At 39.3% G+C, this 26,828-nt stretch overlaps 1 protein-coding gene across 1 annotated transcript in view; it reads right to left on the bottom strand.

The window, feature by feature from the left end:
• The window catches only part of dst (dystonin), a 201,468-nt gene that overhangs the window by 29,238 nt on the left and 145,402 nt on the right, over positions 1-26,828 (bottom strand). Inside the window, exons 61-81 of the mRNA XM_084093588.1 lie at positions 18,950-19,111; positions 18,243-18,413; positions 17,952-18,118; positions 17,123-17,282; positions 16,615-16,941; positions 16,403-16,487; positions 16,051-16,292; positions 14,876-15,082; positions 13,860-13,979; positions 12,833-12,940; positions 12,536-12,754; positions 11,097-11,300; positions 9,132-9,363; positions 7,751-7,977; positions 7,548-7,670; positions 5,602-5,703; positions 3,780-3,881; positions 3,214-3,387; positions 2,164-2,319; positions 1,643-1,840; positions 409-537 (exon numbers count right to left, since the gene is read on the bottom strand). Coding sequence (XP_083949714.1) covers positions 409-537; positions 1,643-1,840; positions 2,164-2,319; positions 3,214-3,387; positions 3,780-3,881; positions 5,602-5,703; positions 7,548-7,670; positions 7,751-7,977; positions 9,132-9,363; positions 11,097-11,300; positions 12,536-12,754; positions 12,833-12,940; positions 13,860-13,979; positions 14,876-15,082; positions 16,051-16,292; positions 16,403-16,487; positions 16,615-16,941; positions 17,123-17,282; positions 17,952-18,118; positions 18,243-18,413; positions 18,950-19,111 — 3,615 coding nt within the window. The remainder of the gene's footprint in view (positions 1-408; positions 538-1,642; positions 1,841-2,163; positions 2,320-3,213; positions 3,388-3,779; positions 3,882-5,601; positions 5,704-7,547; positions 7,671-7,750; positions 7,978-9,131; positions 9,364-11,096; positions 11,301-12,535; positions 12,755-12,832; positions 12,941-13,859; positions 13,980-14,875; positions 15,083-16,050; positions 16,293-16,402; positions 16,488-16,614; positions 16,942-17,122; positions 17,283-17,951; positions 18,119-18,242; positions 18,414-18,949; positions 19,112-26,828) is intronic.

Here is a 26,828-nt window from a genome sequence, read left to right as displayed (position 1 = left end):
TCCTAGCTGCTCTTTCCATACAAAGAAATCATAGACCAGTCCAGCTCCAAAAAGAATCATTAAATGTACTTCATAAAACTCACACTCTATATTTCAATATTCATATATTGCTTTTGTTATTGTTAGAGCTCAATTCTGGTCACTATATGCCTCTATTTTGCATGGAAAATAGAGATTTGTCATGCTGTATTAAGAAAAAAATCATGTTGGTTTGTATTGTCATGAGCATGAGCAAATGATGATAAAATGATTCCTCTAAACAAGGCTTTTATGATAAACATTCTCTAATAGCAAACTGTTTTCAAAAACAAATGCATAAATCTATTAATTCTAAAACAAACATTGAGTCCGTTATCTGTTCAGCGCTTTCCATGTGTGTGCAGATCTGCTGTGGTGTTAAACTCATACCAGATGGGTGTTGAGCTGCTCTCGGGCCGTGTCTGGTAATCCTCCCAGGGCTTTTGATGCTAACAGCTGACGCTCCGTGACTTTCAGCCACTGCTGCATGTCTTCAATCTCACCATGGAAACCTTGAGCCTAGAAAGCAGATCAGCCGGCGTCACAACAATAGAGTTCACACATTCATTACCGCGACCCGAAGAACACGGGCTTGATTAATGAGCGCAGATTATTAGCCTTAAAAACGGCCCGTTTGTAGGAATTCTGAAACAAGAACAATGGTGTCTGGAGAAAAAGAGTTTTTTTAACAATGTTTTGGGATGAAATATATGGAGCAGGTGTGCAACAATATAAATTGTAACCAAAAAAGTTTTTAGCAATTTATTAAAACTAGGGCTGTCAAAATTAACGTGTTAACGCATGCAATGAATTTTTTCAATTTGACGTGTTAAAATAATATTTAAAGCAATTAATGCAGCATCTGTTTTTTTCCGTCTTTGGCAAGCGTTACATTATACTGTATGATCACACTCTTATTCATGCATTTCACGCGTGTTAAGACATAAAAGAGAACGCAATGTGGTACCAGCACACACGTCTGTGAATCTCCTGTCTGTGACACACACAGCTTAAGACAAAAACACACACAATTATGCCAAAATGCCTGTTTTGTCGAGAATCCTCGCAAGCACAGTTAAATAAAGATGCCATTAAACAAATATTTAAAATATAGGCTTACTGTCTTTATGTTGTTTCTACATTCATTTGGAGATTAAATGCAAAATTATTACAATATAAAAACATATTAAAAACTTTAATTAATCGCTAGTAATCGCACCTAACATTACAGAAAAATATATTTTTTTAAATTTATCGATTGACAGCACCAATTAAAACAAAACAAACTTAGTTGCCGTTTAGTCATTATTAATTGCACATGTGAAGAATTCATCTGGACATTTAAGTAAAAATTAGGAACTTTATGTTCTTTGTAATTGTTCCTAAATTTGAATTCGTAACCTCAAGTAATTCGACATTCAGGCGTTCACACATTAAAGCAAACTCTCTGAGTGAGAGCATGTGGACATCGAACTCTTTACTGCTTCTCTTTCACATTCTTTAAGATTAAGAGAGGACATTTTTGGCCTCATGTTGAGAACATCAATCATATCTCCATTTTAGGAAGCGCTGTGAGATTGCAGAGGGTTTCCAGGCCTCCGTCTGGCTGGTATTCTCTCCTGACCTGCAGTAAAGCACTGTCCAGAAGCTGCCATCTCTGCTCAGTCTTCTCCAGGACCGTCTTCCAGCGCTGGTTGAGGTTCTCCAGCTTGATCTGAAGACCACTGGCCTCCTCTCCAGCGCTGGAGTCCACGAGCTCCCTGCCCGCCTTGTTCACAGCCTCCACCGTGGTCTTATGGGCCAGCACATCGTTCTGCAACACCTAGAGAACGCGAACACACCACCAATCGTGAGACATCAGTGGTTCTGACCGCATTATTCAACTCACATTTATTTGTATAGCGCTTTTCACAATACACATCATTTCAAAGCAGTCCACATTACAGTTTACAGTGATCTGTTATCAGAGATAAGTTATGTATTTCAGAAATGTACATATACAAAATCACAGTTAATTTAAAACAATGTAACAATTGAATGCAGAAACAATGAGCTCATTGAAGTGACGAATGCTTGTTAGTTAACAAATGATTATGCCGTTTCGAAAAGTGCAGCATTGGTGGGCTTGTTTTGGCTGGGACATACGTGGTGCTTCGCGAGCTCGATCTCGATGGCTTTGGGGTCGCCACAGGTCTTCTTCTGTTCACTGAGCAGATCTTCAGTATGAGTGAGCCAAGCCAGAAGTTCATCCAGAGCGTGCTGGAACTGACCGAGAGCCAACAGCGCTCCCTCCAGCTTGTGCTACGAGAGATCAGGACACACAACAGACATCATGAACGTGTACTGGAACATCACAGCATCGGCACAACCAGTGGCGTGAATCTGGGGCTGGACTGCATGTTTAATACTCCAAATCTCTTTGAAAACAGTCAACATTTGAAAATATGTAACATTACGGAAAATGTGTTTCAATGTTGCTGTGCAATGTCTTTAATATTACAAGAAAACATGCAACTATATATTCAAAAATACTAGTTTTAGTCGACATGAACAGGCCTGCCGCCATGGATTGTGTGCTGACTGTTAATTGTCATACAAAAAAATTGTGATTATTGATTCTGTTCTATTCATGTCACTTACAGTGCAAGATTAATACTAACATTCTCAATTTCGATAAAATTATTTTTTGTTTTATGTGGAATCCTATATAATACAGTAATACAAATTATAATAAAATAATCCCATATGATTCACTTCAATGCTGTACAAATTGATGTTTATATAATATAATAATATAATATAATTTAATATAATATAATACCATTCCTATAAAGGAAGACCTTTTTTTTCTTTACTCCCTCTTTATTCTTTTCTACTCATGCATTTGATGACTTTATTAAATGCTTAAATTTCTTTTATGTGAAAGGGAGAATGTGATTGATTTAAACTTCATAATTATTGCAGTTATCTCAAATAATTGCGATTAGATTAAATAACCATGATCAGACGATTAATCAATAAATGCAACAGGCCGATTTGCTTTCAGAATTACAATCCAATCTATTCCCAATGGATAAAATCTGTTCCTTTTTTTATATCCTGTTGAATGCTGAGATGCATCACATTAACAGACACAGTTCGGGTTGCGAACAGCATTCACATTGACTGAGCTTTGGACCCTTCTCAGTGTCTGACCTGTCTGTTGATGATCTTTTTATCCAGGTTTTCCCAGAGCATTTTCAGCTCATTCATCGGCTCCAGGATAGACGTTCGGTCGGTTTCCTCAAACACCTTCTTCAGCAGGAGCCCGGCCTGATGGTTCAGTCTCTCCATCTCGATCTGAAGCTGGTATGCGTCACCTTTGAACTCCTTCACACACACAATACATGATGGCGTGTTTTTGATTTCTGTCCTACAATCTACAATAACACTGCCAGGCTACTGTGAACCGTCTAGTAAATTCGTAGGAACTGCATACAAATTAAATCTTGGACTAAAAGCATGTTGGTTCACCTGTAAACCATTTAAAAAACATTAATGGTTAAACATTTTCAATTGTGCAGGCTTAAACCCACAGTAATGTCTGTGTAAACACAGCTGCCGTGTGGTCTGGCAGCTCCATTATATTCATCAAACAATCAAAAATGAAAGGGACTGGAGATAATTAGCTCTAAACTTTGATCTGGATGCACTATGACTAACATAAAGCAACGTGTCATGGGTATGAGGAAACGTCCCACACACAAACACTACATCAGTACCTTCAGCTCCTCGATCTGCTGTTTCACAGTCTCCAGGTCTGTGCCCACCGGCGACATCGAGTCCAGTTTGCTCTCCATAATATCCACAGAGTCAAACATGTTCTGCAGAGGAGGGGAAACTATTGTCACAAGCTTTACATCGAGTCGAGTTTCACTCGTAGCCCCAATACAAATGTGGCTCAGATGACAGAGAAAATGAACAAAAGTCACACCTAAACCAATATTACCACTGGTTAATATTCACCTTGATCCCTTTATAAGAGATTAAACATCAATTAATCAGCACTTGAACTAATCATTCGCTTAAAAGGGCTTTCTGTAAATAACTTTCATGTATTAATCGCTTGTATTGCCAATGTGTGAACAGCTTATAACAGGACTTTGAAAGCCTCAAGACTGATTATTATATGAAGGACTCGGGTCGGTTTCACTGGGAAAATTCAAAGATGTTTCTGAGCTCCCGAAAGCCTCTCTTCCGCTCAATGACACATGAAACGAACGCTCATGTTCAGGATAATGCCGAGAGAACTATTCTGTACTGTAATGTCAAAGTGTCATGCAAAGAAAAGGGTTTAATTCAAACTATAGTCTCACATTGCCAGATCTATATAGTCTATAGTCTCAAATATACGTTATATTCAAACTATCATAACTGTTAATCACCTCATCTGTGGATATGATAGAGCTGCTGTAAACATATCCACATCTCTATGATCAGAGGATTGATGAACTGATGTTTCCTCACCGCTGTCAGTTTTGTTGTGTGTTTATGTTGTTATCGAGAGGAAAGCGGAGCACATATTTACATATTCATCTAAACGTCACTTTCAGCAGCGTCTGGATGTTATATCGCTGCAAAGGTATTTCCGACTTCTTTTTACCTCTAAGCGGAGAATGACAGCTCTGAGTAGCTGCTGTACTGTATATCAGGCCTTGAATCTCGTTCGGTCTCTTGTGTGTTGTGTGTGCACGAGTTTGAGCAGGACGTCTCTGTCTGCAGTTCATGTAACGGCCACCGGTGTCACTAATAACAGTTTCTGAGTTCCACATACAGCCCCTTTAACATGATTACAGTGGTAAAGTTCTTGATCTGGATACAATATGCCAGTGACAAAAAGCACTGGGTCATCATGGTTATGAGAAAGTCATTTTTTGCATTCTGAATTTTCCATGACAATTAAGTATATTTCCTTTCCAAATGCCCATTAGTTTCACTTTTAAGGCTGATAAAAAAATTTAAAAAAAGTATTCAATTTGAGCTAATGAGTTGACGGCTTAAATTTTTTTTTATAAATATAAACATATTTTTCCCTTTCATAGGTTACACTTTATTTTAAGGTGTAATTGTTACAGTGTAATTATATATTTAAGTACTGAGTAATATTAATGAACTACATGTACTTACTATAGGGTTAGGGTAGGGTTAGGGTTTGGTTGAGGGTTAGTTGCAAGTAATTATGCATAATGTACTGTTATTACTATGGTAAGTGTTATTAACATGTAACATATGTAACAAGGACACTGTAAAATAAAGTGTTACCCTTTATTGTAAGGTGACGTAGTTACATGTGGTCACTATAGAAATAACAGTTAATTATGCATAATTATAAGCAATTAACTGTAAACCAAACCCTCACGCTATAGTAAAAGTACATGAAATTAGTCAATATTTATTTATGTAATTACACTGTAATAAAGTGTGACCCATTCATGTAATATTTGATTTTCCTTTAAGAGCATATTCAGCATGACAGGCGATCAGACAGTGCTGACTCAAGAAGTTTCCGACAGATGTGTGTGTGTGTGTGTGTGTGATATTAACCTGGAGACTGTCCTGGAACTGAACCGCAGCCTGCATGGCTTCCTCGAGAGTCTCGACTCGCTCCTTCCATGTCTTGTTCAGTGTTTCCCAAGCGGAGTTCACCTGTGGGCCGAACGAGATGTGGTCAGACAGTGTGACGCCAACTCTGACTCATCAGCCCTCCAGTCACACCACCGACATTCACTTCACAAACGAACCATCGTTAGTATGATCTGATCTATTCATTGATAAACTCCACCAAAAAAAAGTGAAGAACATGTCTCACGTTTTAGTGAGTGGAGTGTCACAGAGAGACTAATGTTTGTTCACTCTTTATTATTTTTATAATAATATAATATATAATATAATATTTGATTATTTTTATAATAAACCTAATTAGGGTTAACCTTAAGCCTAACCCTGCTTACACATTTAATGCTGGATAGACTTGCTGAAGTTCCTCATTTTTTAATAAAACTCCAGCTGTTCATTGTTTGTTCATGTTACTGTAGTTCACAGTGCATTAACTAATGTTAACAAATACAACCTTTGTTGAAATTAACATTAACTGAGATTAATAATTGCTGTATAAGTGCAGTTCATTCTTAGTTCATGCTAACTGATGTAGTTAACTAATGGTAACTAATGAACCTTATTGTAAAGTGTTACCAAAAACACTTTTAAAACATGCAAAAGGAATGCTTACAAATACTGTATCTACCATGGTAACCATCATTTAAAAAACATTGTTACTACAGTTTTTACTATAATAAACTCTTGATAACTTATTCTTAGCTAATATAAATAAATAAAGATTCTGAAAGCTTACATAAATGCATTATGATTTTACAATAGTAACAATTAACTCTGGTGTTTTGGCAGAGACTGTGAATACTTTGGTAAAGAGGTCTGCAATCCCGCAGGGAAGACACTGAAATGTGCGCGGGAAGCGGGAGAAAGAAATGACTCGTGTCCTCCTGCAAAATATAATTATCTAATAATAACAGCACGCAGAAGTCTGTAACTAGAGATCTGAAGCATCGTGTGTGTGTGTGTGTGTGTGTGTGTGTGTGTGTGTGTGTGTGTGTGTGTGTGTGTGTGTGTGTGTGTGTGTGTGTGTGTGTGTGTGTGTGTGTGTGTGTGTGTGTGTGTGTGGAAAAATGGAAAAAATAGCCAATAGACGCCCGGAACGAGACAGAATCTAACCGGACCGGGACTGAAAAATCTGTGTAAAATACACTCAAGTATAGAGGAAATCTTAGAGAGTGAGATTGGGGACACAGGTTATATTCTATATATTGGTAATATACCAGATTCAGTTAAAAACAGGAATAAATATTTACTGAGGAGACTACTAGCAACAGCAAAAAAAAAGCGATTTCTTAGCGTTAATGCTCCAACATCTTCCCCCAAACAGAACTCCACAGAAATGTATAAAATGGAATGACTGACACTGGGGAAATGGACGACACGTATATCAAAACAGAGAGAAGAGAGAAAAAATGTATGCATATTAATATTTCTATCACACATGTAACCACCATGAGAGAATATTACTTCAAGCTGCATGAAAGTATGGCTATGGACATGAGAATATTTGTTTGTATGTATGTCCATGTATGTGTGTGTTTCTATAAGCGTGTGTATGTATATATGTTTACATGATAACCTCGTGACTTTTTTTTTTACTCAAGGATATCTTGTACTAGCCGTACTTTTTTTTTGTTGTTACATTTTGAAACAATTTCCATGTAAATACCCATGAAGCTGTGTTGACTGTTTGTTACCGTTTGTCTTTGTTCTGAAACGTTATATAAAAATAAAGCGTAAAGAATTCAGCATAGACCTCTTCCTATAGGCTTCTGCGGGCAGCAACGGGACAAAACGTGCCTTTAACGGGATTAAATCTTGTCAATCCCGCACAGACCTCTACTTTCCTAAGCAATTGTTCTCCAATGCATCATTACCTCATCTATGCTCTTCTTGATCACTGGTTTATCAGGCTCTCCACACGCGGTCATGAGCTCGGCCCCCAGATTCTGGACCACGTTCAGCTCCTCCTGCAGCCCGTCTATCTCCTCTCTGAAGCTCTGTGGAGTAAAACAACGAGTGTGAAGCTGTTGAATGAATGTGAGCCTCTAAATCAGCCTCTGATGTGAATCCTCCAGACCTCCACAGACTCCTGCTGCTGCTTGACCACTGAAGGGTCCACTCCAGGCTCCTCCAGCTCTCTCAGAAGATCATGCGAGTCCTTGATGGTGACGATGAGCGCGCAGTGATCGCACCAGAACTTCTCCGCTAAGTCCATGACATCCAGGAGCTTGGCCTCTCTTTCCTCCAGGAGAGCTTGGATGTCATTCCACAGGAACACCATCTGGTCCAGCTTATCTTGAACAGCTTCAGATGAAACCACAGAAGAGAGGCATCAGCATGTCCAAAACCACACGCGTTCTGGCACAATGCCTTCATAATGGGTTATTATAGTTAACTAAAATCATTAAAAAAAACATTGTTACTAAACATAAAAGTTAACTGAAACAAAATAAACATTAAAAATATTATTTAAGCATTTTAATTCAGTTTAACTTTACGTACTAAAATTAGTGAAGCACCGAAAAGAAAATTCTGGGCTGAAAATTAAATTTGACTAATATTACAAATTTGATTTAATTTCAGAAATTTTAGTGATGCACCGAAATTAATCTTTTATTTCCATTTTTTGTTAATATAAACATTTAAACGATGGCTGGTATAACTTTTTTTCATAAATGAAATAATGAAGACATCACTAACAGGTTAGGTAAAAATATAATGAATATGTAATGTGGTGCATGTTTTCTTGTAATTTTTTGGCAAATGCAAATTAACTAACTTTTATGTTTGAGTTTATTCATTTAAAACATCAAAACAACATTTATTGTTAAATTTCATAAAAAAATAATAGAAAGTTGAGACTGTTTAATTTCAAAAGTAACAAAGCTTATTGGATGGCAGTCGCGCTACAAATGTTTAGTGAAGATTTGTTTACGCATGTCCAGAAATCAGTACCGACTAAAAGACTTATCTTGAGATCCATATCAGTATCAAATAAAAACAAGGAAATCATTTCATCAACCCGGCCCTAGAATGCACCGTCGGAAAAACGCTTCTTAAAAGCTACTACTTCGGTCAAGGATTCAGTGCATTCACTGATATAAAAATGGGTTACACTTTATTTTAAGGTGTCATTGTTACAGTGTAATTATATATTTAAGTACTGTGTAATATTAAGCAACTACATGTACTTACTATAGGTTTAGGGTTGGGCTGAGGGTTAGTTGCATGTAATTATGCATAATTTACTGTTATTACTATTACTAAGTACATGTAACATATGTAACAAGGACACTGTAAAATAAAGTGTTACCTAAAAATGTATAAAAACTATAGACATATTGAAATGAACAAAATGACAAAAACAACACAATTACTAAAACTTAAACTAAATTTTAAAAGAAAAATATAAAAATAAAAACATCTTGAAAATAGCTCCAGCCCCAGCATATAGTTACCTTTGGCGGAGAGGTCCTTGTCCGCTCCTTCCGAGCGCGCGATCATCTCCTCTCCTCGCTCTTTGAGGGTCTCGTACGAGGGCTGAAGCTTCTCCAGGTCTACAGTCACTGCTCTGTTCTCGGAGATCTGCTCTCGGATCTTCTCCACCTCCACAGAGATGGACGGAGGCTGGCGCAGGCGTTCAGAGATGCGCTCCAGAGACTCCAGCATCGGCTCGATCTTATCATGGAACTGTGGAGAGCAGACTCATACTTACACTACTGCTCAGAAGTTTGGAATAATTAGGCTTTTTTATGTTTTTGAAGGAATAAAATAATTCCTTTTATTCCTCAATAATCCGCACAATTTGATGCCTCATTCGTGGGTCTGTGACAAAAGCTGCGGGAGGAGTAGCGCGTCAAACTTTTGGCGGAATAATAATAAAAAAAGAAAATAATAATAACTACAATGTACATTTCCTGAAGAAAATGTGAGTGGTGCTTGCAGCGGCAAAACTCGCCAATGGGCTAACTAAGCAATTGTTGTGAAAGCATGATACATAGCTGCCAACTCTCACGCATTCACCGTGAGACTAACGCAATTGACACTTTTCTCACGCACAGAAAAATCGCGAAGCAAAGAGGACACGGAGACCAACAGACTAGACAAAGCAGGTTAGTTATGATATAAAAAAAACAGCTCTCAGATTCTGTCACTTTTATTTCGAAATTCAGACAATAAATACCGTTTTGGCGCTTGTAAATGTGACGCGACAGATCACTAGCGCACGTGAACCGATCATCTCTAGCTGATAGTAAATAACTTTAAACACGAATGAACACTGTTGAAAGATACAGTACAACTTACTGAAATGTATATTCCTCATACATGATATCAACCAATCAATCAAACAAAGGGGTCAACAAAACAGCTGGAGAACAATTATGTCACATAACATTTACCTCAGGAAAGCCATTTAATGACCATAATATAGGCTCGCTATAGCACGTTGGCTAGAAAAAGAGTATTTTGCTAAATATGTGTACTATATTGCATATTTATTATATTTTTACTTATATCATTAAATAAAGTTGTTATTATAATACAAAAAAACGCATTATATTTAATTTGTGTTATTTTTAACCTTAAATAATACTGCCAGCTGATAGGGCTCTCTGTATGTTTACAGCATTAGCTGAGTTGTTTTTTTCTTGAGAAAAATGTATGTCTATCTTGTGTAGCCTACCTAATATTTATCCAAATAAGTCAATATTAAATCAAATCACAATAATTTAATTTAATTGAAATAATAAAAAAACGTAGCTTACCAGAAATTGAACCATGTAAACATTGTAACGTTGTCACTAAACCTAATACAATTCAGTTTAGTTACTAAAATGTTTTGACAATCACAATACACTTTTTTTTTTTTTTATTTACTAAGATTTACCACATTCTAGCATGATTTACTATGATTATTATGTTGTTAGAATGATGCTATCATGATTAGCATGTTGGTAGTATGATGCTACCGCTCAAAAGTTATAAGAATAATTAGGCTTTTTATGTTTTTGAAGGAAGCCTCTTTATGCTGAAGGCAGTATTTATTTAATAAAATGACTGTTTTCTATGTGAATATATAGTAAAATTTAATTTATTCCTGTGATCAAAGCTGAATTTTCAGCATCATTACAGTGACACACATGATCCTTCGGAAATCATTCTAATATGATGATTTGCCACTCAAGAAACATTTTTGCTACTTAATATTTTTTTTATAAACCATGATGCACCACTATTCAAAAGTTTGGGGTAAGTACGGTTTTAAAAAAAAAACTTTTATTCAGCAAGTATGCATTAAATTGATCAAAAGTTAAAGATATTCATAATCTTACAAAAGATTTATATTTAAAACAAAATGCTGTTAAATTTAACTAAAAACAAATGTGAATGCTTGAAAAGGAGAGAATAAAGTGAACCCGTACCTGAGTGGACTTGGAGATGGCCTCGTCCAGGACCGCGGCTCTGATCTTGACGTCCACTTTCAGCTGACCGTACAGTGTGTCGGTCGTCTCGTACTTCTCTCTGATGGCCGTGGCTTCTGCGGGACTCAACTCCACCAGCTGAGGTCCAGTTTTATTCATCTTGTCAATGTGTGGCTTGTGCTCTGCTATCAGCTCCCTCATTTGCTGAAGGTGGAAAGTTGAATATCATCAGAATACAATGCAGTGGATTGTTTATAACATTATCATCAAAAAACTGTTAAAGATCAAATACAATTAGACAACATTTCAGGACATGTCAGGACACGGATGTACATAATGCTTTATCCTCTTAACCACTCTAGTAAAGCACTAAGCCATCCAAGGCGCTGCATTACAGTGATTTTGTGAGTTAAGCACAAGGCAAACTGTAAACCATGGTAAAATCACAGTCTCGAATTGCATATTGCTTTGATAAAATGCCAGCAACTGCACAGTATATATATAAATTTTTTCAACATCTCTACACTGGAAGAATGACCTCATCACCTCACATTAGGTATGTTCACATGCACTCATTTCTGATTTCAACATCTGAAAGTTCTGTTTAAATGAACGCTACAGGTTGCAATCTGATTCATATATTCATATATCTGCATTACACGTATTCTGAACCAAAATCCACTCGACACGTTCAGAACCGGAGACAGCCACTGCAATAATGCCAACAGAGCTACTGTGAGTATAATTGTCATTCTCTAAAAAGAAAGCTAACATTTATGTCACAAAGAGCACTGTCTCTGTTGTGTCCTCCACTGACCAGTTCACAAGACATGAGACATTAATAAACGTATGCAGGTTCATATGATGTAAAGCATATGTAATCATTCGCATTACAGCACTGCGCATCTGGGCAAGCTATAGTACTTGTGAATCTGATTAAGAAAATAGTCATATTCAATTGTTGCTTGCTTGATTTTTTGCTGTCGATCAGATTATTTCAGGCCTTTTCTATCCGATCAAAATTCATTAGGATAGATTGAGATATTTACTGAAGGCTTTTTTGAGTCTGATTATAATGGGAATAATATGTGGGTGCATGTAAACGTAGATAATGTTATTTAACACAAACCAATCAGCTGTAAGCACAATGCTAAACTTCAGCAGCAGTAAAAACAAATAAAATGTATAGTTATTAGTTCACATTAATAGTAACGTTGCAAGTACGTCAACTTATTTTACTAACCCTAACCACTAACAACTCTAATGAGAGTAAGTTGACATGTAGGTGCAACATTACTTGTCTAAAGTCTATCAAAATAAAATGCAACCAAATGATTTTATTTCAGACCGATGATGAGTAGCATCCATCAACTGAAGGTGTGTGCTTCATTAATAAGAGGAATGATCTAGTGCACGTGTGTAATGGCTGTTAGCCTCACCCTCAGCTCCTCTTGTTGCTGTCGGAGGGCTTCGTACTCGATGGCCGGCTGGGACAGCTGAGTGAAGGTAGTTCTGGTCTCCTGAAGCCATGGCCAGAGCTCATCGTGCGTCTCCCAGAACTGGCAGGCCAGAGAATGAGCTCTTTCCAGCTGCAGACAGCGCTCCGAGTTCAGCTGACTGACCACACTGTATTTCTCCGACAACACCTGGAGCTTCACCTGTACGAGACCACAGTGATTTCACCTGGACTGGACACAGCTTAGGCTTCATTTCTTTATACATGTTCTTTTATTTACCCTCAACACCTGCTTCTCTGCTTCATCTTTGCTGTTCATAATGGCCTCGCCGGTCTTTACAATGTCATCCACAGCATCTTTATGTCTCATAATGTCCATGGAGAAGCTCTGGAGGAGAAAGACAATGTGGGCTTTATTACCAGGGCTTGACATTAACACCCATCAACCTGCCAAATGTGTGTGTGTTTCAGCAGTGGTGTGTAACGCAGTCACTGATACTAGACACTTTGGCGGGTTGAATTTTATTATAATTTTATATACAATTTTATATACTTTTTTCAATTGTAGTCTTTTAAAAGGGCATCTTAAATAATAACCTAAGTGAAATGCAGTGTTGTCAAAAATATAGATTTTTTGATGCATATCGAAACTGAAAGATCTGAAACGTTCCAATACTCATTTTCCTCAGAATAGACACACGAGACCAGCGTCTCTTTCTCTCTCTCATCTCTCCGACAGCAAGTTACACACAAACCCGCCTCCACTCACTCACTCATTTCATTTGCTCCGGATGAATATTGTTGGTGTTACAGGGCTTGAATTTCAGCATGGGATTGCGCATAATTGTACAAATTCCCACAGATTTTGAGCTCAAACCCAAAGTGCAGCACATAAAGATGTCTCTCAGTACTAAATTGAGTTCTTTTTCGCTGCTTATTACGCTTAAATAGTCAAATAGACACAAAACAATGTCAAATTGCTGGTCTTGGTGAGTATTCACATAAACACAGTCTGTAATGTTTTAAGTGAATGTAAACAGTGGAGAAAGAAAACGCATGTGTAACAGTATAATGAGTTGGTGCGTTAGCTCTTAAAGTGACAGCAGCCAAATTAATACTAAAAATATCCATATGGCAGTTTTCCCCAATGGTCTTGATGTCAAAATCGTGGCCAGTGAAAATGCTGAGTGGCTGGTAACTTTGGAAAACCACAGGCCACAGTGGCTGGTGAGCAAAAAAGTCAATGTCAAGCCCTGATTATAACGTACAGTATGTGTTAGAGACGACCACGCAAACGTCCGACTGACCTTCTGAGCCTGTAGCTGAGCTGCGGTCTGCTCCGGTTCAAGCCTGACGTCTCCAAGACAGGACAACTTCTTCTCTGCCTTCGACAGCCACTCCAGCTCAGTGGCGGCCGCCTGGTCGAACTGCACATCAGAGGAAAAACAAGAAAACAGTGATATGTGACTGTCCATATCATATTTCCATGCGCTTCTAACACAATGCATACATTTAATTAACATTGATATTCAATTAAATCGAGATTAATTGAGTTTGATGTACTATGCATACATATTCATATGTTCATAATGCACAGCTTCTTCTCCAGTCAACCCTGAGCATTACTGGAAACAAAGCTGCAAAATCAGGCCATTCAGAAATTCACATGAGCTCATTAACATGATCCCCACATTTACATAACAACACCGTGAATATTCAGCAAATGAAGACAGGTTGTTACTTGTTTTACAAGGAAAGAGATTAGCCAATCAGGTCATTTGTTTATATAAGTCTAAAAACAGTATGTTTAAGTGTCAGCTTCAGACATCAAGACAGCTTTTGGTTCAACAAACAGTGACTGATATTATAATTGGACTCAAATGGTCACTAAAATGCATAACATTCCCCTTTATAAAAGCCAGATAACCCACATTAATAATATATTTATCAATAATAATTTTAAATGAATTCTATATTATTAGTAGTAGTATTTTACTTTGCTGATTATTTGAAAAACCCAGGCGAGTCAGCTATGCATAAACTAATCAGTAATAAACCATATAAACACACTAATGTGATGCAAATGTAATCAATCTGGGTGACACTCCATTAGTATATTATGTAAATACCATCAAGGCGACTCAAAAGAATAAATAAAGTATGGACGACTATTAAGCATTGAGAATTAACACCACAATGAGTCCGATCACCCTTGGCAGCAATCACAGGCGCTTCATTGTTTGGGCCTTTCAACAAACTTCATTGTGAATCCTCCTAATAGAAGGGTGGTGTTATTTCCTCGAGCAGCTAAGAGCCACCGTACCTGCTGGGATTTTAAGATGGCAGCTCCAGTCTGGTCCACGTGTTGTGTAATGGCATCGCTGGCCGATCGGTAGCGCTCGTTGTAATCTGTGACCATCCTGTCTAACCCTTCTCTCGCTCGCCAGGGAACCAGTTCCAGCAGAGCGCTGGTCACTTCATTCAGAGAGTCCACCAGTGGCTTCTGGTCCTTAACCTCCTTCAGCAGTGTCTGAATGGGACAAATAAAGGACAGACTGATATATCCACCAATTCTGACTATACTTTAAAAAAAACTAAAACATTTTTCATTTTCAAGTATTTTTCTGTAAATATTATGTAGATGTTTCTTTTGGTTTTTACTGTGTGAAATAGTTTTTTTGGTGTCACTTTATATTACAGTGTCCTTGTTATACAGGTTACCTGTACTTACTAGAGTAATAACAGTAAATTATGCATACTTATAAGCAACTAACCCTAAACCTATAGACAGTCATTTCACTGTCACAATGACACCTTAAAACTAAGTGTAACAGATTTTATTCAGCATTTTTTTATCAAACATCATAATTATATCACCATCAGCCAATCTTTGCAAGCTCTTTATTTGAGTTATATTGGATTTTAATTCTCTGTTATGTTTTATTCAAAGCCATCTAATAAAGGACATCATAGACCATACCATTTAGTCTGAGCACAGTTTGAGATATTATTGAGATCTCTTCTGAGTCTATGAAGGAAACCAATAAGGGGGAGACTTATGGTACATTTACACGACAGTTACATCATTACATCATTAATGATGTACTAAAAACAATGTACGAAATCCGCGAAAACAACTAAAACACTGTATTATTCATGCCAGGCCAGTGAAACACCATGTGCCTATAACATGTAATACACATGCGAATGACGTCACTGTTTTCACAAATCGTTTATCGTATGCAAATCGTTAGACGATTACAGTAAAAACTTGCACTTTGAAACCCGTTTTTAAAAGTTTGTATTTTCAGGCCCCAAAAACGCAGTTGTCGTGTAAATGAACGGCTAATCATTTTTTCCCCATTTTTATTTGAAACCGGTGTTGTAAACAGCCCTTTAATAGACTCAGTTTGTTTGGTATTCGAGGTGCCTAGCATAAACACTTTTGTAAATTCTCTTTCCTAAACGTTAAAATGCATCTGCAGCACCATCACTTACTTTCTGCCTCTCTTGCAAGCCAGTGAGCTGTTCTCCGACCGGTTCTTCAGCTTTAAATGAAGCCAGCTCAGACTCAACCTTCTCCAGCCAGGAGTCCAGCTCCTCGTGGGTGTTTTGCAGCTTTGTGGCAAGAGACAGGGCTTTGTCCAGAGTCTTTGAAACATTGTTGCTCATTGTGTTGATCTCTGAATACCTCGTCTTTATTCCATCCAGTTTACCTTGGATGACAACAACCTCATCGCCTGAATGAGAGTGAACACACACATGATTCACAGTTTCAGAGCATCAAAAGCTTCCCATCAAACAGAAAACCTTCCAAATATTGACACTGTGTTTTCTTCTTCAATCTCACCTGTGGACTGTTTCAGCAGTTCTAACCCATTTAGGATGGCCTGTTCAATATTTTGTTTCCTCAACTCAATGTCCTCATGAAGAGCCTGGACATTGAAACATATATCAGTCACCAGAATTTTCTAACAAAGCGATCTAAAATCTGAGAAGACAGAGAAATGAAATGATGAAAACAAGGGAAGGAAGCCTTAAGAGGAGGAGCTTGTGAAGTACCAGCTGCTCAGCGTGCTGTTTCACGAGCACGGCCATCGTGTAGTCTTGGATCGAGACTTCGCTCAGTTTGCAGTGCACCTCATCGAGCCAGGTCATTAGGGACACTTCGTCCTCCCCAAAGAGCTGTGCATTAGCCAGGGCCTGTCGCAGTAACTCGGCCTTCTGACGGCAATGCTCCTGCAGCTCCATATATCTGCTGTTCATGCTGTCCAGTTTTGCCTGAACCAGCTCCTTGTCATCCACACAGCCCACCGCCCGAAGAGATTGGCCCAGACTCATGGCCTGGTACAAGACCTTACCACGGCCCAAAACCTCCTCCTCTAAGGCCTGTTTACCATGGATGTCACATAACCAAGGAGCGGAAACCATAATAACAAAAAAAAGAATGGATCAAATGAGAACATAAGCGAGAAGAACATAAATGCAGGGAATGGATAAAGTAAAACATAATGGAAAACAAACTGATAATGGTCACGGGACTATGCTGTCGCTACAGACGGTCCTGTACCTTATGCTGAGAGATTTGCTCCTCTAACTTGGTCGTCTGGGTGCCGATGGGCTCTGAGTTGGCTAGTCTTTTTTCGGTAGCTGTCAACCACTCCGTCAAAGGCTCAAGGGTCTCATGGAATTGCTGTGCCACCACCAATATATTCTCCAGCTGCTTGTGTCTGCCAAGAACGCTGCAGTTAGTTTTATTGCTGGACACGACTGGATTTGATTATACTGTACATACACAGTCCTTTACCCACGAAAAAAGTAGTGATTGTGATTATACCTTATAAGTACAGCTGGAAAATGAGAACTGATTCTTATTTAGAAGCTGTAACTTAAGATTTGTCTACCAAAGTTTAAACTCATTCAAAACCATTGTAAAATGCTGGTAAACACATAACGATATAAATTATTAATGAGAGAAATTGCTAGTAAATTTCACAAATAATTACAAAGAAGTGCAAAGCAACACATTAAATTAAAGGTTGCACTTTATTTTAAAGTACGTGCACTTACATACGGCGTCCTTACCTAAGAAAGTACTGGGTATTATAAGGTAACTACATGGGTTAAAGTTATGTTTAGGGGTAGGTTCAGGGTTAGTACCTAGTTATTACCCAGGTATTGTAATAACTATAATAAGTACATAGTATGTACATGGGGAACAGGACTGGAAAATAAAGTGCTACAAAATTAAACATGACATTTGTTGTAGAAACACTGACATTTTATTTTTAGTACTTAAGGGAATCTACAAAACAAAACATTATTTTAGCCAATGCCTATTCGACTTGCCAACTATGGGCACTTTATTTCCAGAATTTAAGATGTGTTAATAGATTTACCTGTTCTCCGCTTTCTTAAGTAGGGCATCCCACCTTTGCCCCAGACATTCAATCTCTCTCGCAATCTTCTCCTTATCAACAGTGTCAGCTAAATCCGTCATCTTCCGTCCCTCCGTCTTAATCAGCTCCACTGTAGCTCTTCGGTCATCCAGCAGTCTCTGCAGGAGCTAGACAGAGCCATTAGGAAAAATAAACTGATATCAGCATATGTACTGTAAAACCAAAAGACAGATTTCACATCAGCAAACTGATTCTCATTAAGATAAGGTCTAAGCATTTCTGACGTCATACCTTCTGCTCTTGTATCTGTGCTTTAACCACTTTGAATTCTGCTGATGGAGGCTTCTGATTGGCCACCAGCTCCTCTGTGTCCGTGAGCCAGCTGAGAAGAGACTCCAGAGCATCCTGGAACCTGCCACATTCGAGCAGGGCTTCATGAAGCTGTGCAGATCGCTCCGCAACCTGTGAAGATCACACACACAGCAATGCTGAGGAAACAACCTTAAAACTGTAGCTTGGCATGCTACAAATGACTAAATTTGTTGGTGTAGCATCTAACACTATCGCTACTTGTTCTAAACCATGGATACTGGAAAGGCTACACTCGACTATAGACCATTTCAACGGCTATTTGTCGGCTTAAGGAAGCGTCGTCTTTGTTTGTTGGACGTCCGGTTAGTTGTCGAGCGCATTCAAAACTTCGGTGGGAAATTAAATGTATTAATCAGACATGTGCAGTAGCATTCCAGCACATTTGTTATTGTTTACATCCTTGAAATGGTCTATTCTCAAAGTACTGAAGATTACAGCTAAGGTAGTGGCATCAGTACTCCTTAGTTACTCACCAACACTGGCAAACATTATGATTGCTATCAAAAGATTATGAGCAATCCAGAGTGCAGTGGATAAAGAAATTGAACAATTCATACATGATTTTATTGTACCTCTTCAATTGAAATGTAAACATTTTGTGAAACTAGCTGAAGAGAGGGTCTTACTTTTTTGTTGAGGGTGTTCCATCTGGTGTTGACCTCTTCTAGATCATGATCAAGGCTTTTGGTGCTGGTGCCTTTGCCGGCGTTCTGGATCAGTGAATGGCCCAGAGTGTTCAACTCATGCAATTGGCTCTGCAGCGACTCAATGACGTCTTTCTGGAAAACCTGTAAATGATAAATATTGAAGAACACTAAAAACCAATGAAAAAACTGTAAGGTTTTTAGTGTTTCAGATTGAAACTCCTTAGGAGTTATAAACATTGAAACAAAAGAGACTACATGAATGTGGATAGCATACATAAACTACTACTACAATCCCAATTTGGGAACCAGCCTCCAAAACATAAGATAGTGGCCAATTACGCTGGTCTTGTGAGAACACAAAAAACCAATGAAAATCTGTAAGCTATTCAGTGTTTGCTTGAATATTATGAAGTTCAATGAATCGTGAAACACTTCAAAGATTGGACTTGCATTAATGATTGCTTGAATATTATGAAGTTCAATAAATCTTCAATCATTAATAAAAGTCCAATATTTGAAGTAACACTTAAGCAATATATAGTGTTCTCAGTTGTGGTTCTATGTTAAAAATCTAATTTATCTTTGATGTTTCTTTTAAAACTCCTTAGGAGATTTTAACATTGAAACAAAAAGAGACTACATGAATGTGAACATGAACTACTACAATCACATTTTGGGAACCAGCATACAAAACATAAGTTAATGGCCAGTTACGCTGGTCTTTTCAGCAAGGTAACTAGATATGTTTTAGCCAGCCTCCTTATAAGGTGATGTTCTTCCACTAAAATGGGCACTATGTGCTCCAGCACCAGTCAACTGGTTGTTGTGAGAGGCTTCTACTCAGTTATAACCAGCTGTGCACTATCACAACATCTGAGTCACTGACAAGCAAATAACGATAAACCCAATTCAGCTTTCTCCTAATCTGATAAAGGCCAAGCGTTTCCCTCCCAGGAAACGCTAATCAAACAATCAGCATTAACCAGCTATTTTGGAGTACCTGGGTGGAAGGCAAGGCCACAAGGTCCATCTGTGAACATTCAGCTATGGATGTTAATAGACTCTCTATGTCTTCATCCTCCATGTGTTTTATTCCATTGGTGAAACCTGCCTCCCTTTCAACTAACAACAAGAAATCCTCCAAATCAGCCATTTTGGAGTCTGTAGCTCTTTGCTCGTATTCATAACTCTTTTCATCCTTAGTTGCATATTGTTCTATATTCTGCAGGCAATGTGCAGAACAATTCTGCAGGCTCTTTGGTTCTGTCACCACAACACTGAGAAGCTCACAGTCATCCTGTGAACAAGTGTCTTCAAGAAGTTCAGCTGTGGGTAATTCCTCATATCCTGAAAATGTTGTGGACATATGTGTTTTACTGCTCGACTCTGCCAGCGTCCTGACATTTATATCTGGACAATCATGATTAGAAACAGCGTTCTGACCCACACTGAGGTCTGAGTTGATTGTATTGTTACATTGTTGGCTTCCAAGCGTTGATGCATCTGTGTAGTACAGCAGAGTTGGTAACCGGTCTTTCTTTGGGGAAAAGGGGAAGTCTTCCTGACCGGAGCTGAGGGAATGCCCTGGCTTCAGGTCCCCAGATACATGCACTCCCTCAGCAGAAGAAAGGCTTCTTGTACCAGGCCCGGTTCTCCTCTGGGATCGTGGGTTTTGTTGTTCTCTTTCCACAGTGGGACTGCACAGGCCCGAGTCGCCTTCTGAGGTGAGAGAGTTCGTCATACTGCGTCCTCTTCCAACTCGACCCAATCCACGTTGGCCCGATCCATCATCGCATAGCATTCCGCTGGAGCTGCCGAACTCACTGAGGTTTGCGGGAGCGAAGGTCCGCCAGGAGCGCCGGTGCTGAGGCGGCTCCCTTTTCTCTCCCACTGCTCTGGGTTTACACAGCATGGTGTCTGCACCCCGGATAATATCCCCATTAAGCTTCAAGCCGTCGAACACAACCCGCTCATCCAAACGCACCGCCTCCCTGCTGCGGAGCTCAAAGGCACTGGAGGAGGCCAAGACGCCGTTCCCACAGAGTGCGTTTATGTCCAGTGTGCGATGGCTATATGGCAAAGTCCCAACAAAGTGCCTTGAGGCCAGACTGCCCTTTGAGCCCGAGTCGATCTGCTCGTTCAGACGCACGGTGTCATAAATGGACCTCTGGGGAACGTAACAGTCATCGATGTTGAGGTCCTCCTCCTCTCCTTTGCCCACACAAGAAGGGTTCTGCCGCAGACAGTCTGGTCTACTCAGAGGTTTCCCCATTATGACAATAACTTACAAATGACGCACAACAATGAGGTAAAGGTTTTCAGTGCAACAATCCCTAACAGACATGAAAGAGACTTGGCCAAAAGGGAGTCTTTACTTTTGCAAGTCACTAGGCATACACTTTACCCCCAATGAAAAGGTAAATAAATACAGCAGTAAGAGTAAAATATAGACTTTTGTTATGAATATACAATTTAACACAAAAAAAAAAAAATAGAATACCACCAAAAAATACTATGAATTTCTTTAAATTACTTTAATAAAGATTGGTGAAAATAAAGTTAATGAAAAAAAATATATATATACACATATATATATATATATATATATATTTAAAAAATAAACTTTTGGTATTTCTCTAATACATCACTTCTTCCTCTTAAACATCCTTTTCCAAAATGACAATCCTGCCGGTTTCCATTTCTCCCCATTGTCACAACTTGTCATTGTTGCTTGTTTCCTTAGTTCTTTATAACTCCATCGCAGACGTCAAGCAGTCCAGAAAGTGCCTGGAATTTTAGAGTTTCCTGAGATCTCCCTTACAGTTATCCACACAGAGGTATCCCGTATACATAATGGGGGCATATCCTGATACAAATCCTCAAATCTGGGAAAACAAAGCCATAAGCTCCAGGAGAAACAAAAAGCCGCTCCTGCCTCTCTTGTGGTCCAACCGGCAATGACAGACACCCTCCTGGCACAGGACTCAAAGCCCCGCCCCCTTCACATTATTCAGCCAACATCTGCCACAGCTCCATTTGTGCGGTGGCCGGCTCATGCTGATTGGTAGCCGTTTGACCCTCTTTTAATTCTCCCCTTCTGTCTCCGTGTCACATTTGACTTAACTTCTTAGTGTGCTTCTGCTCTGACAGCAGCCCTCCTCCTCTTGTCAGGGTAGGGCAGAGAGAGAGAGAGAAAAAGCAAAGCTACAAAAGTGGTCGGCACCCTTTCAGATGACATCACACAAGGCAGAAATAGATATGCTCTCTGCTCTCTTGCCCTCTCCGTCCCTTGTTTCTCTTCTCGTCTCTGCCGGGTGTTTTGGAGCCACAGAAGAGCCTGTAGTGTCTCATAATTACAGCGGAATGCTGAGGGAGGAACTAGACGTGGGTAATGAAACACCGTAACCTCTGCCAAGTGCATGACAGGTCTTTTTTCATGGCAAGTGGACAAGGTGGGAGAAGCAAAGGATTAAAGGCTAGACTGAATAAAGAATGCAGCTTTGTTTCTGGTACTTGTCAACGTTACGTCAGCAAGATAATCTCTGGATAAGTTCTAATCGCCTGATACTGCCTACTGTAGTGATCTTCACAGTGCATTTTACATAAGGGAGATTCCAAATTGTAGGGGGAGTATATGCTCAGATTTATAGGGAACAAGTGTTTTTCACCTTTATTCGGATAGTACTGCATAGAGTGAAAAGGAAGCGAAGTGGAAGGGTGGGGTGGGGGGGTTGGGGTGGGGGTCGTGAACGACAACGAACTCGGGGCGCTCAAAGTGCAACCGCACCATGTGTCGGAGCGCTGCCCACGAGTCAACTGCCTATATATAGATAAATCACTTCATTGAAATTGGAAAAGGAAGTTTACCTTTCAGTCATCGCTCACCACCTTAGCATCCCTAATCTAGGAGAGTTGCCTGTGGATGATGACGTTGCAGCGTATTCCAAGTAAATTGCATACTTTCCCTGCTAAGCATGCGGAGGGAAATGAACAGCGCGTAGGCATCCAGAAATCAGAACACAACCTCTGTGCTAGCGAAGAGGAAACTGTGAAACTGGCAGAGGTGAAGAGGTTAAAGAGATGTCTGGGATTTGAAGGAAGGATATTTTGAAATAATCCAGGCAGTGAATTAAGAAAGACATTTGTTTTCATAGTCCAAGTCTAATGTCTCCGAGACGTGTTTACTGCTGTTGACGCCACATAGACGTCTCAAGAAGCAAATAAAAGGGATTTATCTTTCTATGACGCCATTTATTTGGATGAACTTGACCATTTGCTGTGCTTTACAGCCGTTTCATCTCACGGCCTCATTTATGAAACATGAGCAGAATTTCTGTGTAATTCTTTTATAAATTCATTCTTATGTAAAATGTGACAAATCATGTATGAATGATTTTACAAACAATTTACACAGAAGTTTGTGGCCCTTGGAGTTTTGACCATCCATTTGCAGGTGGCAAAAATTTACAAATGGAGCCAGCTGGCAACTTTGCAGTGAGCCATTTAAATGTGGAATAACAAATTATAAGCCCTGATGTTGCATGCATTAAACCATTAATTTAAAACCAGACATGATGGGAAACAATGTCTGTCTGTCCACAGAAACAGGGCAGGGATGTTTCCCCATTTAAAAAAAAAAAAAAAAAAAAAAAAGTCAACAGAATCTCTCACCATTCACACGAACAATACCCACAGGCACTGAAACGCAGAACTATTATTTAGACGAGAACAAAGGTTTGGTTGAGAAAACAAATCTCACAGTATAAATTCCTCCAGCATTCAAGGGCTGAGATCCGTTGGGCCAAAAACGTTATCTCTCTCCCTCTTTGTTACCGTCCCATGCAACATGATCACAGTGAAATAACAACTTCATCATAATGCAACAATGTGCATAAGTTCTAGTGCTATGCTGGTGCAGGGTTTCAGGTTCCCTGTTGGGCGTCTGTACGGTGAGTCAGGCTGATGATTCAGCCAACACTGGGTCACAAAGACCCTTTTCCAATCATCACCTATGGAATTACGAATAGCCATGATTCAAGAGTCAGAAATTCCCACAGGTTTGCATGAGACATTACTGTCATGTCTAAGTAGTGGAAAAGAAGACAAACAATTCCTTAATTTCCAAAAAACTCTTGTAAAACTCACCGCCACAGTGTCATGCATTGCTATGTGTTTGCTAAGGTGTTCTGGGTAGTTGTTATCAAGTTGTGGGTTGATTCTTGCTGGCTTTAGTCAAATGAACCCACCTCAAGGTCTCTATAATATTCTGGTCCTTTACACATGGCTCGGCTCCCTACATATTGGGTTTAGTCACAAACGAATCCAGTGAATTGAAATGATAAGGATAAACAAGCAACACATGCATATTCTTATATTTTTAAATGACAAAGCAGATTTTCTCTTCATGCATCATGATCTGGGTAATTTCCCCGCGTTTAATGGCCGTATCAGTGAGAACAAAGCAGATTTTCCAGCAGCAGCTGATGTAGCAGTGATCATCCATCCAGAGATTGAAAAGAACAAAAAGAATGGGGGAGCCCGAACAACAAGGGGCCAAACGATGGCCTGAACAGCGGCAGCTGATGCTTCAGCACAGCGCATGGATGTCCATGCTTGATTCATATGCACATACAAATATAGGTTAAGCTTCTTTCAGCTTCAAGCATTTAAAGGCTTTATGGACAATGTTTTATCCCACTTTAATTCTTGACAATGGTTTTATCTAGGACTGATATTTTAAATCACATGGTTTTGTTCAGCAGGTTTTCTATCAGTGTTGTGATAACATTACAATATCATCCATCCTAATATTTCCTATGATTTATCCTAGTAGTAATTAAACTGTAACAAAACCTGAGAAATCTACATCTTTTGTTTATGATTTAAAAAACACACTCTGTTGCCATAACAAAAGAATAGAAAGAAGGCTTTTTTTGAGGATATGAACAATCCAAAAATTCCTGCAGCCGCATACTTTTCCAAATGATGTACCACTTGAAATATGGAGTCCAAAAACATCCAGGAATCTAAACTGACAGGCCAAAACAAATATGTAATTTTTGAGAGATGAAGTCAACTTCTCTAAAAATATTCCCTGGTTAAGTACAAGTTAAGCTTTTTCGACTGCATCTGTGGGACAGAAAACATTTTCGACACCCCTCAATTTGTAAAAAATCACTGTACAAACATACAAAGTTGTGCATTACATACTTCTCCTGTGAGCATGTAACTGTCAACAGGGTTTGTCTTTTTTTTTATTAATAAAAACTGGAAATGTAACACTGACAATAAAGTTGTATTTTACTGAAACATCCTTTAATGCTTTGAAACAATTTCATAAATATGTATTAAAAGCAACCACATGCTATAACAACAAAAGGCTGAGCTGATTTTTTAAATATAAGAATAATCAATGTTTTACAAACAGAATCCTTAACTATAGCAGGTTAAAATGCAAAAAAAACTGAATTAGCTATTGGCTAAAAATAAGTCAGCTAAAAACATCTATTGTTTGCAGTGAATGGAGAAGCCTGCCCTAGCACTCGCTAACAGGTCAAGGAGCAGAAGTCCGAGCCAACTAGCTTTCACTGGGCCAGTACGATACGTGCACCCCACTGGCCCCCAGCTGGCCCGCTGCACCTTCGCAACAATAACCCATCAGCTGACGGTCTTTTGTTAGCACCAGATGCTCACAGACTCACAGAACTATCTAGAGAACGATCTAACACATGGCTAACAGACCAAAACCATGCAACATAACTGAGGAAGCAAAAATCCTTATGTAAAACTCTGCAGATACTTAATTAAACATTTGCCCCTAAAATGAACATAGTATTTTTTATTTTTTTAAAAAATGAAAAAAATTGTGAAAAGTTTTGCTTTGCAAACTGTGGCATTTGTTTGAGTTCATCCAAAAATGAAAATTATCCCATAATTTACTCACCCTCAAGCCATGCTAGCTGTATGTGACTTTATTCTTTCAGAAGAACACAATCAGAGTTATATTAAAATCTAGCTTCATAATGCTTCCAAGCTTCATAATGGGAGTGAATAGTAATTTTTTTTTAAGCCCAAAAAAGTGCATCCATCCATCATAAAAGTAATCCATACAGCTTCTGGGAGTTGATAAAGGCCTTCTGAAGGTCTTTATTAAACTATAATTACTGGCTTCCGGTAATGGCCGTATGCGAGTCGAGTTCTGGTGGAAGAGTGACCTCTGACCCGACGCATGACGTAGGATGTAGGAGTAGCATAAGTTTAGGTGAGAGTAGACGCCTCTCGCGGTTCAAACAAACTCAAGCTCCTCCCACTCTCACTTTCTATTTAAAAATTCTTGTTTCCATCCATCCATCTTCTACCGCTTATCCGGGGCCGGTTCGCGGGGGCAGCAGTCTAAGCAGGGATGCCCAGACTTCCCTCTCCCTCGACACTTCCTCCAGCTCTTCCGGGGGGACACCGAGGCGTTCCCAGGCCAGCCGGGAGACATAGTCTCTCCAGCGTGTCCTAGGTCTTCCCCGGGGTCTCCTCCCGGTGGGACATGCCCGGAACACCTTCCCAGGAAGGCGTCCAGGAGGCATCCGGAAAAGATGCCCGAGCCACCTCAACTGACCCCTCTCAATGTGGAGGAGCAGCGGCTCTACTCTGAGCTCCTCCCGAGTGACCGAGCTTCTCACCCTATCTCTAAGGGAGCGCCCAGCCACCCTGCGGAGAAAGCTCATTTCGGCCGCTTGTATCCGGGATCTTGTCCTTTCGGTCATGACCCAAAGCTCATGACCATAGGTGAGAGTAGGAACGTAGATTGACCGGTAAATCGAGAGCTTCGCCTTGCGGCTCAGCTCCTTCTTCACCACGACAGACC

Source organism: Abramis brama (genome assembly GCF_963993115.1).
Source record: "Abramis brama genome assembly, chromosome: 19".
Classification (NCBI taxonomy): domain Eukaryota; kingdom Metazoa; phylum Chordata; class Actinopteri; order Cypriniformes; family Leuciscidae; genus Abramis; species Abramis brama.
The sequence above is the reverse complement of the archived record's forward strand: the minus strand, read 5'-3'. Positions and strand labels throughout refer to the sequence as shown.